This window comes from Nannobrachium achirus, assembly GCF_963921795.1.
Source record: "Nannobrachium achirus genome assembly, chromosome: 5".
Lineage (NCBI taxonomy): Eukaryota > Metazoa > Chordata > Actinopteri > Myctophiformes > Myctophidae > Nannobrachium > Nannobrachium achirus.
Window position 1 is genome coordinate 75,818,280 of NC_137814.1, and position 13,360 is coordinate 75,831,639.

The 13,360-nt window shown below is 41.5% G+C and overlaps 1 protein-coding gene across 1 annotated transcript; it reads right to left on the reverse strand.

Annotated features, from left to right (window-relative positions):
* Nucleotides 1-7,593: 7,593 nt before the first annotated feature.
* LOC308285310 (ubiquinone biosynthesis O-methyltransferase, mitochondrial-like) lies at nt 7,594-12,191 on the reverse strand (the record flags this gene model as incomplete). Its single annotated transcript, XM_080726025.1, has 4 exons — nt 7,594-8,428; nt 9,796-9,903; nt 11,336-11,478; nt 12,045-12,191. The coding sequence occupies 4 exons, from the start codon at nt 12,189-12,191 to the stop codon at nt 7,594-7,596; spliced, it is 1,233 nt and encodes a 410-aa protein (XP_080582151.1).
* Nucleotides 12,192-13,360: the final 1,169 nt, after the last annotated feature.

The window sequence follows — 13,360 nt, forward strand, 5'->3', positions numbered from 1 at the left end:
ACATGGACAGTTGAATCATCCATTCGTAAATATATAGAGATGAACTATTGAATTGAGTCAAAAGTCACGCATCAATAAGTGGAGCAACGGTGGCCTAAAGGTCAGAGGAAAGAGTTAGTTACCAGAAGGTTCCTGGTTTGATTCCCTGGTGTGGCAGGAAATCTCAGAGGGGTAACTCAGAGAGTAAATGGGATTCATGTTGTCTAAAGATCAGTCATGTTAACTATGTAACACCCAAAATACTGTAGGCCTACTGTTTTAATTTTGTAATTGTTTTGCATCCAAAAAAGACACGTCCAACAGTACTTGTATGTTTATGTAGTATGACAGAACATATAAACACTTAAACTAAACATGTCAATAACAAACAATAGAGTACAACACCATATACAATACTTGAAAGAGGGGGCAGTCAATTCAAACATAGTCCATTTATGTGCATATTTGTTTCATGATGCAGTCTGCATCTATACCTGTAGCTAGTTCAGGCAGTCAACTCAAGGCAGTCACATGCACTCTTTGCCTGATCAGGGTGGGTATTTAAACATCTCTGCATACTGCATCTCTTCATTCTGGCTTCTCTCCTCTGTTGCAGTCCGTTGCTTCACTGTCTGCTGCTGCACATACGTTTTGCAATCCTACCCCCACCTGTAGGCTCTGTTTTTAGATCCCTCTTGGGGGTCTTAATTCATTCCATGTAAGTTCTATTTGGCTAACTTAAGTAAAATAATACTTTGCATAGACATAGCCCTGACACCAAACTATTCATCATAGCTTCATATTTCTACGCTCAATTATTCTTATTAAAATAGGCTATAATTCTAAATTCTATGCAGGGGTGGCATAGCTCAGGGGTGGAGGAACCGTTATTAGAGCAAGAAGGGTTCCCAGTTCGAAACCGGGCTCCCCTTGAGTTAATGTCAAAGGGTCCTTGAGCAAGACTCAGGTTGGTGCCTTGCATGGTTTCCTCCGCCACCGGTGGGTGAATGTAATGCGCTATATAAATGCACCATTAAATGCAAGAGTTGTCTGACTGAAATCAGTTAAAACAATCCCCATTTAAGATGAGTGGGGAAGGCACTAGGATTTGCCTTCTCGTTTAATTTACGACCTTCTGGAACTTTTAGCGGTTAGACTGAATACAGCTCTACTACCAAGTAAACCTTCTTAATTAGATTTAGCTTTTCTCACTAGTGTAGTACTTTTGTTGTGAAGCTGCCTGAAGGCCAGCCAGTGGCTGAGCGTCTTGCTAGGGTTCATGCTTTAGTTCTTGACTGGAATAAAACAATATTTGAATCTGATTTGTCAGGGTATGAACATGGCAAGATGCACAATATTTGATAAACATGAAAACACATTGTTTTAGTTATCTTTAGGACAGTGATCATCCAAAATTCAAAAGCCATGGGATAATTATGATGGTCAAATACAATTTATAGCACAAGTGCATTGGTTAACAATTTTGGACAACCTTTTGACGTTTAAAACAATGCTTAAAGGTGGTGAAATAGCTTGCATGTGTCTATCAACTCCTCGTGGAAGGAGCAGGACTCGTCCCAAACCTGGACAAAACCAACAATATCAAAACCTTCATAATTCTCTGAAGAGTTTAATACACTGTATCTTCCCTTCTTCACGTTCGTTAGGTCCATAGTCTTTCATCAAAGTCTCATAAATGCTGCATCACAGCTGGCTTCGATAGAGCAGCTGGCTTGAGCACATGGCTGTAGGAGTAAGAAAATGTTTTCAGGTTGGCCAGATGTTCCACCACCTCTGAGGCCACCACGGCACCAAACCAGCCTGGTACTGGATCCGGTCACGAAGGTCTGGGTCATGGGACGAGTGGAGCCGTGCTGTCCCAATACTGTCCTTTACGGGGTCGATGCCTAACACTTTGGCTCCCAGGTGAGCCAGGGGCTCTGTTAGCAGACCACCTCCACAGCCAGTATCTTCTAGTATCTCCTGTCCTGCAAGGGGTTTTCCTGGCAGCCCTCCTCCATGTCTCGTCCGATCTGAGGTCGTAAACAAGGCTGTTCGTGGTCGTGGCTCGACCATGGTGGGCCGAGGCTCACGCGATGAGGCAGCTGCTAGTGCTTGTCCAACAGGTTCATGGCATGCAGAGTGGCAAATTACCCTTGTTCGTCCCACCACTTGCCGGCCAGTGAGTGGAACCCCTTCAGTTCTTGTAGTCTGGGAGGAGGATCGAACACTGATATGACGGTGTAGGGTGTTTTGATAAACATCCACACAAGCTGTCCGCCTTTGCAACAGCTGTGGGCAGTGTTTACACACTGAAGTCCAGCTGACGTGTGCAAACTAGTCCAAGCATTAGATGACCAAACTTCTTTGATGCATGTTGTATAAATGTGGTATGCTTTGATGTTTATATCCTCAGGTGCATGTTAGTTTGTGTCAGACGATCCTTGGACTTGTGCTGTTGAAAATAAGAGAAACTATTATGTTCCTTCACAAAAGAAACAAGATGGGATCTCAACACATTCTTCCTGGAGAGAACAAACAGCCAGTGCTCTGACCTCAGAGTGACATGGTCAATTGACCAGAAGTGCAACCAGAGCAGCGTAAACAACCGCTGCCATCTGCCTGTGTTTATTTGTTTACGTTGCTATGTTACAGTCTGGAATGGTTTGTTTAAGTTGCTACAGTTGCAAATCAAAATTAAAGCTAACTAGACTGCACTCTGTCGAGGTGCCAACTTGCGCCTTGTTATTTATATCAGGTAGCACTTATTGGTGGTAGGCTAAAGGCCTACCACCATATAGAACCTCACCCTCCACTGCATACTGTTGTGCTCGGCGTTGGGAAACAGTTTAGATCGATTATTTAGTCTCATTACATTCGGAAAAGCCCCCCATTTAAGTGGTTGTTTCATGCCGTAGTGCATGTTTAATGTACCGTGGGATGGAAAACCATAGTCTGGGATCGTGGAACTACCTTTACTTTTTGTATACAATTTCGGGAAAAGTGTTTTCTACCTCACTGTGGAGGCATTCTACCCCAGCCCGGGGATACCCAGGTAGGACCTCATCTCAGAACACAACAGTATGTAGCGGAGGGTGAGGTTCTATATTGGGCTAGCTAAAGGCCCTGCCTTTGTACTGTCGACCAGATACAGACAGCCGGATACAGACAGCAGCTAACACAGTACTTGTGCGCTCTGCTGACGCACATATTTACCCATATCATAATAATATTCACCAATTTACAGTAAACTCACGATATTTTACCATAGCAACCATTGTTTTATCATAGCAGCTACCAGTTTTATCTTTGAAAACAATAGCATATCAGCTAGTTTTGAATATCTAAAGTATAAAATAGAGGTAAAGCGACCCGAGTTTGATGCCATATTAGCTCATTTCGCTGGGGAACCCCCTCAAGGAGCACCGGGGGTCCCCAGACCCCCCAAAAATCCTCCAACATGTGTAAGATTCAAAAACAGACCTTTGTTATGTTGATTGTCTTCACAGGACAGGAAACTCCTTTCCTCCCATGTGTTTCTGCAAACATTCCATCTCTATGTAGAAAAAATTATGACACAATGTGTTACAGTACATGCATATTTATAGTGTTTATATATCTGTATAGTGCCTGTTGGAGTACATGGCTACTGCAATGGGAACACCATCCAACTGTACAAAGATTTAATAATAATAACCAGTAAGAAAGTAAGATGCCCTAAGGGTGATGAGCAACATAGCCTTAAAGGGTGAGGTCGCACACATGGGCGCGTGACATGGGCGCGTGAACATGGCTGCTTTGGCATGCATACCCTTCTGCTGAGCTGGTCGAGTCATCACTGTGATGTCAGAATAGGTCAGCTATATCCATATATGGAGTCCTAAGATCAAATGTAGAGGTAATAACCAGCTACATATATGAAGATCTAGGTGATGAGGTCAGTATCGTGATCTTCATATATGGAGATCCAGATAGTCAGCAGCCGTCTTGATTTGCAAACAAATTTTGTCTTGGCCATATATGGAGCGTCCATATGGGCATTGCCAAATATGGGCATTCCCATATATGCGCTTAAAATTGATGGCATCGGGACAGGGATCTCCATATACAGTATGGGCATAAAAGGGACGGAATTATTTTCCAAGTGTGACTCGTGTCACCTCAACCAGACTGGTTAGACTGACACAATATGTCGATATATGGGCATTCCCAGATATGGGCTTAATATTGATGGGCATAAAAGGGCTTCTATTGTATGGGCATTCCCATATAGGGACTTAATATTGATGGGCATAAAAGGGATTATATTAGTGTGGCTGGCCTCATGGATATCCAAGTGATGATAGTAGGCAGTCTTGATTTGCAAATGACTTGGCTATATGGAGCGTTCATATATGGGCATTACCAAATATGGGCTTCATATTGATATCAGGGATCTCCATTATGATTGCCAGAACAGGCTCTCTTGGTCATAGAGTCAACAATGTGTCACAACAGGTCACCCACTGACTCACTGACAGGATCTGCTGGGTTTCACAGTAAATTACGACTGCGGTTGCAATTGTTATTATTGTGTCAGGTCGCAAGCAATAATAACTAGAAAAGAAAATTTCCAAGAAATTTTAAGTGTGCCTGCAGCTCGCTAAGTCTGTGCAACCTTGTGTAGCGGTTGGTGTTAGCATTAGCGTTACATTTTTTAACATTAGCATTTTTTGCATAAGCTTTAACATTATGGTTCTTCATATGACACCATTTCGACTAATTAGTGGCGTTTTGGCGCATTTTTGGCCGTTATCACAGGTCGCACTTTAACGACTTTTTTTTGAGAAAAAAAAAATTTTTAGAAACATTATTTTTTGAGAAAAACAAATGTTTGAGAAAAAACATTTTGAGAAAAAAAAATGTGAGAAAAAAAATGTTTTGGCGCATTTTTGGCCGTTATCACGGGTCGCACTTTAACGACTTTTTTTTAGAAAAAAAAAATTTTTAGAAACATTATTTTTTGAGAAAAACAAATGTTTGAGAAAAAACATTTTGAGAAAAAAAAATGTGAGAAAAAAAATTTTGAGAAAAAAAAATGTGAGAAAAAAAAAATTAGAAAAAAAAAATTTGAGAAAAAAATTTGAGAAAAAAAAATTTGAGAAAAAAAAATTAAAAAAAAAATTTTTGAGAAAAAAAAAATTGAGAAAAAAAAATTGAGAAAAAAAAATTGAGAAAAAAAAAAATTGAGAAATTTTTTTTTTGAGAAAAAACATTTTTTGAGAAAAAAAATGTAAGAAAACAAATTTTTTGAGAAAAAAAGAATTATGACACCAGCCGCGAGTCTGTACGACAAACGGTTCATGAGTTATAGAGGCACTTCCTGTTTGGCGAAGGACACTTCCTGTTACAGAGGGGGCGGGGCTTAATCAATTACAGCTCATCCCTATTGGCCGGAAAAAGACCAAAGTTGTGTGTGCATTTTAAAGTTTAAATCACGTTGCTAGGCAAAAGTATGGCAGAGTTCCCCATTCTAAGTCAATGGGGTTTTTGGGCGTCGTTTTTTGCGAATTACATCGCAATCGTATCGCGGATCGGAAAGAAAAGTAATAGCACACCATTCCCGGCCGAGCCGCACATTTTGATGTATATATTGCGGCGGTGGCGTAAATCGTGCGGCACTTATTACGTGCCGAAGTTTCCCCCATTCTAAGTCAATGGGGTTTTTTGGCGTCGTTTTTTGCGAATTACGTCGCAATGGTAACGCGGATCGGAAAGAAAAGTAATAGCACCCCATTCCCGGCCGAGCCGCACGTTTTGATGTATATATTGCGGCGGTGGCGTAAATCGTGCGGCACTTATTACGTGCCGAAATTTGCAAGAACATTACTGACTTACTTACTTACTTACTTAAGTATGGCGGATTACAATAAGTGTTTTGCCATTGCTTTGCATGGCAGGCACACTTAATAATAACTAGAAAAGAAAATTTCTAAGAAATTTTAAGTGTGCCTGCAGCTCGCTAAGTCTGTGCAACCTTGTGTGAGAGAAAAAAAAATGTTGAGAAAAAAAAAAATTAGAAAAAAAAATTTAGAAAAAAAAATTGAGAAAAAAAAATTTGAGAAAAAAAATTTGAGAAAAAAAAAATTGAGAAAAAAAATTGAGAAAAAAAATTGAGAAAAAAAAATTGAGAAAAAAAAAAATTGAGAAAAAAAAATTTGAGAAAAAAAAAATTGAGAAAAAAAATTTGAGAAAAAAAAAATTGAGAAAAAAAATTGAGAAAAAAAAATTGAGAAAAAAAAAATTTGAGAAAAAAAAATTTGAGAAAAAAAAAATTGAGAAAAAAAATTGAGAAAAAAAAATTTTGAGAAAAAAAAATTTGAGAAAAAAAAATTGAGAAAAAAAATTTTGAGAAAAAAAAATTTGAGAAAAAATTTTGAGAAAAAAAAAATTGAGAAAAAAAAATTTGAGAAAAAAATTTGAGAAAAAAAAATTTGAGAAAAAAAAATTTTAGAAAAAAAATTTTTGAGAAAAAAAATTTTGAGAAAAAAAAATTGAGAAAAAAAAATTGGCCGGAAAAAGACCAAAGTTGTGTGTGCATTTTAAAGTTTAAATCACGTTGCTAGGCAAAAGTATGGCAGAGTAAGGCCCATTCCCACTGGGCCAGATAACAGATATCTGGAGATATTTCCCCAGATATTTTTCCATTCAAAGTGGATGGTAGCTACAGATAAAAAATATATATACCACAGATATTTGCCACAGATACTTTTATCTGTGGCAAAACATTTTTTTTATCTGTATCTACCATCCACTTTGCATGGAGAAATATCTGGAGAAATATCTCCAGATATCTTTTATCTGGCCCAGTGGGAATGGGCCTTTATGTGGCGCCAAAGTTTCTGGTTTTTTTTCGGAGTCCCCCATTCTAAGTCAATGGGGTTTTTGGGCGTAGTTTTTTGCGAATTACATCGCAATCGTATCGCGGATCGGAAAGAAAAGTAATAGCACACCATTCCCGGCCGAGCCGCACATTTTGATGTATATATTGCGGGGGTGGCGTAAATCGTGCGGCATTTATTACGTGCTGAAATTTCCCCCATTCTAAGTGAATGGGGTTTTTTGGCGTCGTTTTTTGCGAATTACGTCGCAATGGTAACGCGGATCGGAAAGAAAAGTAATAGCACCCCATTCCCGGCCGAGCCGCACGTTTTGATGTATATATTGCGGCGGTGGCGTAAATCGTGCGGCAGTTTTTACGTGCCGAAATTTGCAAGAACATTACTGACTGACTGACTGACTTAAGTATGGCGGATTACAATAAGTGTTTTGCCATTGCTTTGCATGGCAGGCACACTTAATAATATAGAATGAAGCTACACTTACAGCAGTAATGAAGGTGTGGACGTGGAGGTTGGCCAGGGATACTGGTGGAGAAGGAGGCTTAAGCCATTGGGATATACAGTAGGCTCCACACCTTCTGCTGAAAATGATAGAATACTAAGTTCAATTGAGCCAAATACAGAGGTAGAGAGAAATTGTCTCCTAGAAAGCATTATAGCTTCAATTATAGCTAGACTGGAAAGCAGATATTCTGCTTGTCTGATATCCCTCATCCACTGTTCACAAGACAGGTCAGTTGTGTGTGGCTGCAGCTTGGTGTTGGGGTTTGAGGGGTGGTTTTCCTCGGCCGTGTCCGTCTGCAGCTCCAGAGCTCAGCTTGACAGCATGCAGAGCGTAGTTAATGGCTGTACTGCTGGTCCAGCTCCACCCCCCTGACACTGGGTTGTACAGCATGCCTTGCACAGACTGCACCCCAAAACCATTGTACTCAAGCAGGCGCTCTAGCTCTACAGGGCTGATGAACTTCTCCCAGTCGTGTGTTCCCATGGGAACGATACGTAGCAGCCGTTCTGCTGCTATGATACCCAATGCATACGACAGGTTAGTCTTATTGATGGTAGTGATAAAGAGCGAGCCACCCGGCTTGAGCACACGGCTGCAGCAGTGAGAAAATGTTTTCAGGTCGGCCAGATGTTCCACCACCTCTGAGGCCACCACGGCATCAAACTCCTCCTCCCTTTCACCAGTAAGCTCTTCCAGAGTACAAGTCTGGTACTGGATCCGGTCACGGAGGTCTGGGTCATGGGACGAGTGGAGCCGCGCCATGCCAATACTGTGCTTTACGGGGTCAATGCCTAACACTTTGGCTCCCAGGCGAGCCAGGGGCTCTGTTAGCAGACCACCTCCACAGCCGACATCTAGTATTTTCAGTCCTGCAAGGGGTTTCCCTGGCCGCCTTCCTCCATGCACGTTCAACAGGTTGTCACGTATAAAAGGCACTCTTAAGTCGTTCATGGCATGCAGAGCGGCAAATTCCCCTTGTTCGTCCCACCACTTGCCGGCCAGTGATTGGAACCTCTTGAGTTCATTGGGGTCCACTGTAGTCTGAGAAGAGGAGGATCGAACACTGATATGACGGTGCAGGGTGTTTTGATAAACATCCACACAAGCTGTCCGCCTCTGCAACAGCTGTGGGCAGTGTTTACACACTGAAGTCCAGCTGAATGTACTCCGGACTGACGAACTCTGCAGCTGCAGGACATTCTTGACATTTGCTTTTGGACAAACTAGTCCAAGCATTAGACGACCTATCCTCAGGTGCATGTTAGTTATGGGTCAGATGATCCCTGGACTGGAGCTGCAAAAAAGTTGAAAAAAAAGACCAGCTGTATTATGTTCTTGCACACAGAGAAACAAGATGGTATCTCAAAACACTCTAGTCTGACATCAGAGCGATGTGGTCAATTCTGATTGGTCGATCAGAGGTGCAACCATAGCAACGGAAACAGTTACAGTCTGGCATGGTTTGTTTATGTTGCTATATTTGCATTCTGCAATTGTTCTGTCTGACATCACTGCCACTAGAGGGTGCCATCCTCCTGGGTCACAGCGCAATTCTTTGTATTGACATTCTCTTGGATCACAAAAAAAAGTGTTCCACCAATCACACAAGGTTAGCAATAATTTACCTAATAATCCCATTGTTAAATTATTTGTTCTTTACAGCATCTTTCACAAAATACCAAGAAACATTAGGAAAGAAAGGGCTGTAAAATGACAAAATACATCACAATTCCTCCAAATTAAAACGTATTAACCTAACAAAAATGTCCACCAGGTTACAGTACACTCAAAATGTATTTCTCGTTAATGTTACCATAGCAACCATTGTTTTTCCTTAGCAGCAACCAGTTTTATCTTAGGAAATGCCATTTAGACCCTAGCAACCACTTTTTTTATTTTGTGTCAACGACCTATTAAACTCTAGCAACCATATATTTGACCATATCAAAAGCCTATTAGATCCCTGCATAAGTAAAGATTTGTATAACTGGCCGGCAGTGGCTCGGGTAGAGAAACCGCCATTAGAACAAGGAGGGTTCCCAGTTCGATTCTGGGCTCCCCCAGAGTTAGTGTCGAAGAGTCATTGAGCAAGAATCTTAACCCCTAGTTGCTCCCGGTGAGCAGGTTGGTGCCTTGCATGATTCGGTGTATGAATGAATCGGTGAATGTAATGCACAATCTCTGTAAAGCGCCTTGGATAAAGTATAATGTAATATTCAAAAACTGACCTTTGTTATGTTGATGCTCTTCACAGGACAGGTCAGTTGTGTGTGGCTGCAGCTTGGTGTTGGTGTTTGAGGGGTGGTCTTCCTCGGCCGTGTCCGTCTGCAGCTCCTGAGCTCAGCTCGGCTGCATGCAGAGCGTAGTTAATGACACTGACACCGGGATTACTGCATGCCTTGCACAGACTGCACCCCAAAACCACTGTACTCAAGCAGGCGCTGTAGCTCTACAGGGCTGATGAACTTCTCCCAGTCGTGGGTTCCCATGGGGCATGATGGTAGTGGTGAGAGCGAGCCACCCGGCTTGAGCACATGGCTGCAGCAGTAACACATGTGTCTAAGTTGTTCATGGAAAAGCAGTAGTCCAAGCATTAGTCGCCCAAACTTCTTTGAATACATGTAGATGTAACTGTCATATAACTGGGTGAGATGATCCTTGGACTCCATTCAGCTTTTGAAATGTAAATGTCTATTTACAGTCACCATTGTGATCAATGCTATAATCAATCCAATTCTACCCTGTCCTGGCACAAGTCTGTACAAGACTGTGCCGTCTACATACTCGGGAGGGTTCTTGCCCCTCCCATGGACTGGTTCTATTTGGACATTAATACTTATACAGGCTGTAATTTACATCTACAATATCTATTCACCATTTGGGCATATAGTTTGAAATCAATTAACATTGCAGATATTCTTCCCCTCCAAATTGGGATCCATGCCTAAACAACAAGCCATGGCGGACCCTATCATCCCTCCTCCTGATATAACAACATCATAATCATCGTTCTGGTCATTCAGTGCTCACTAATCCTCGACTAATGATTTTTACAGGAGATGAGCGCCAAATTAACGCCTCTTTCTTCTAGGTAATTAGAGGTAACTTAAGGTAAATATTTTAACTCTTTAAGTTTACTAGGTAAATATAGGCTAAGTGAATGCTTCCATTATTTAAATACCCAGAAAACATGCAATATCCCATGGATCACTTCAATAAATAACCCAAGAATACCTATGTGGGCCCACAACCTTTCACAGTTGACACCTTACATACCAACAAGCAACAATGAAGAATTAAAAACAATGCCCTGGCTGCAGGCCAATAAACGATGCTCGGGTACATTACGGCCTGAAGCGGATGGCCCCTTCACTCTCCTGAGCAAGGAAAATAAACTAAAGGTACCTTTTATGTGACGAGTGTCTGTGTTGATGAAATTGTTCAGAGCCCCTCTCCAGCAGTGCACTTATGTCCCGACTTCCACACAGGGAGAACAGTAGAAGAATGTCCAGGAGGACGCATGAGCTGACAGCTCACTGCAGAAAACATCACTCCGTTATCCAAACGTATAGCAGAGACTTTACAGGCTTTTTTACTTCTTTAGTTCCAAAGTGTGCCTCTGAGCTAATGAGACTTAAAGCTAAAGAAGAACCTGCAGAATCACAGTTTAAAATGTTACAGCAACTTCACCGCAGTTGTGGAGCAGACACACGGAAATGACAGTGTAATACTTGTTTTAAAACTTTTTCACAATTAACTGACACAGCCTATATGCTCCTGTCTTCTCTACCTCTCTATGTTCTTTACAGCTTTTTCAAAAATACACAGAAACATTAGAAATGCATAGTGCATAGCACTTACGTACCGTACTTATGTTTATGTGTTGGCTACTGTCATGGGTACACCATCTAACTACACCATCAAACTTTGTCTCTCGCCTTGAACAGACTGCACCCCAAAACCATTGTACTCAAGCAGGCGCTCTAGCTCTACAGGGCTGGTGAACTTCTCCCAGTCGTGTGTTCCCATGGGAACGATACGTAGCAGCCGTTCTGCTGCTATGATACCCAATGCATACGACAGGTTGGTCTTATTGATGGTAGTGATGAAGAGCTAGCCGCCCGGCTTGAGCACATGGCTGCAGCAGTAAGAAAATGTTGTATAACTGGGCCAGATGATCCTTGGACATCCTGTGTCTGGAGTTGAACTGTTCAAAAGGAGACACACGTAGCCCATTATTTCTTGCACAAAAAGAACAAAAATGTTATCTTGTTGATCTTTGGTAGATTTTCTAGATTTGGTACACTTGCCAATAGTGAATTTTAATGTTGAAGCATATGAACACTTTGTAAAAATACATTACAAAGGGCATGTTTACCTAACACAAAGAATATACACGAGAGTGTACGTGAGATTGGGCACCGTTATCTCCTCTATAGTCACTGATTTCTTTTCAACACAAAGTGTAAGATCCAACACATTAAAGCATTGCAGACAGTATTTAACTACCTCCTGAGAAACTTGTTCGTTTTAGTTGCCAATTCATCCTGATGTGGCGCTCCTGCCTCACTACCAATGATTTTTTTGTCATTTTAAAAATACAATTAAGCTTAGTTTGATTTATTTCTTGGGTTTGAAGTGTATGCAGGTTAAATATATAAAAAGGTGTTCTCACTCACCCATGAGTGGTTTCTCATCCAGTTGAGCACGGCCACCACCTCTGTGCCACCCGAGACAAGCCAGCAATCCCAAGCCACCAACAGGACCACCATAGCCACAGCCACCGCACCCGCACCTTGCACCACTTCTGTGCCCAGAGCCAGCATTCCCTTTAGGACTAGCGTAGGACCAGTATAGCACCCATATCACTGAGGTTAACCACTGGACCAGTTCTACGTTCTAATGAGTAGGGAACACTTAGTTTAAATGCAATAACCGGTAACTTTACTCAATAGTAAACAATGGAAAAGAAAGCTATATTCTTGAATGGCCTCTTTCCACGTGGCCCACCACCTTGCATGTTAAACTTTCCCGTAAGGGCAATGCTGAAAAGTCTGAAACAGATACAACACAATGTTCTAGCAACTTACAATAAAGACAATTTATATGAAACAGCAATAATGCACTGCCACATTGGAACCACCCACTCACTGTTATATTGTCTGTAGTTATGTTATACTTGTCCAGGATTTTTCTTGTACGTCTTCACATCCTTCCCCACAACGTGAGACAGCGTTGCAATCTGTATCTGTATGATATTACAAATTATCAATAGTGTCAAATGTTTGGAATAAATATTAATCACAGCATATTTTTATTTGATTTACCATTAATACGCCTGAAGTTCTATCTCTTATTCAGTTCGCTGGATATCCAGTTGAGCTTACTGTTTTTCATTCATCAAGGATCGCCCCACCATCCACCGGATATAACAGCATAAACATTGTTCTGGTCATTCAGGGCATCGGATCAGGCGTCCCAAACCTGCATCCTCTGATAGGGCTTGTACATCATATTTGTGATGTGATCCCACGCTCCAACGCCACTGAGGAGGGTGGCAGAGCCGGGACTGATGGAACTAACTCTGGCGCCGTAGTTTTCAGGAACGCCGTCCATCACTTTCTTGTTGCCTGCGTCCAGCAGCAAAACCTTCTTCCCCTCCAAATTGGGATCCATACCTAAACAAGCCATGGTGGACCCCACCATCCCTCCCCCGGATATAACAACATCTTAATCATCATTCTGGTCATTATGTGTTCTCACTAATCCTCGAATAATGATGATTTTTACAGTTGATGAGTGCTTCGCCGCAATAATGTAACACTGGCTAAATCCATTCAGAGCCAGCATCGCTTTTGTGAGACTATGAATTGTAATGTGACCATGCACTCACTGCACAACCAACTGTTCTCGATTCACTGAAACGTTTCCCCTTGAAATATGTCCTATCATAAGCTATAATCCAGCCGTGTTGTTTACATTGACCTTATGAAAC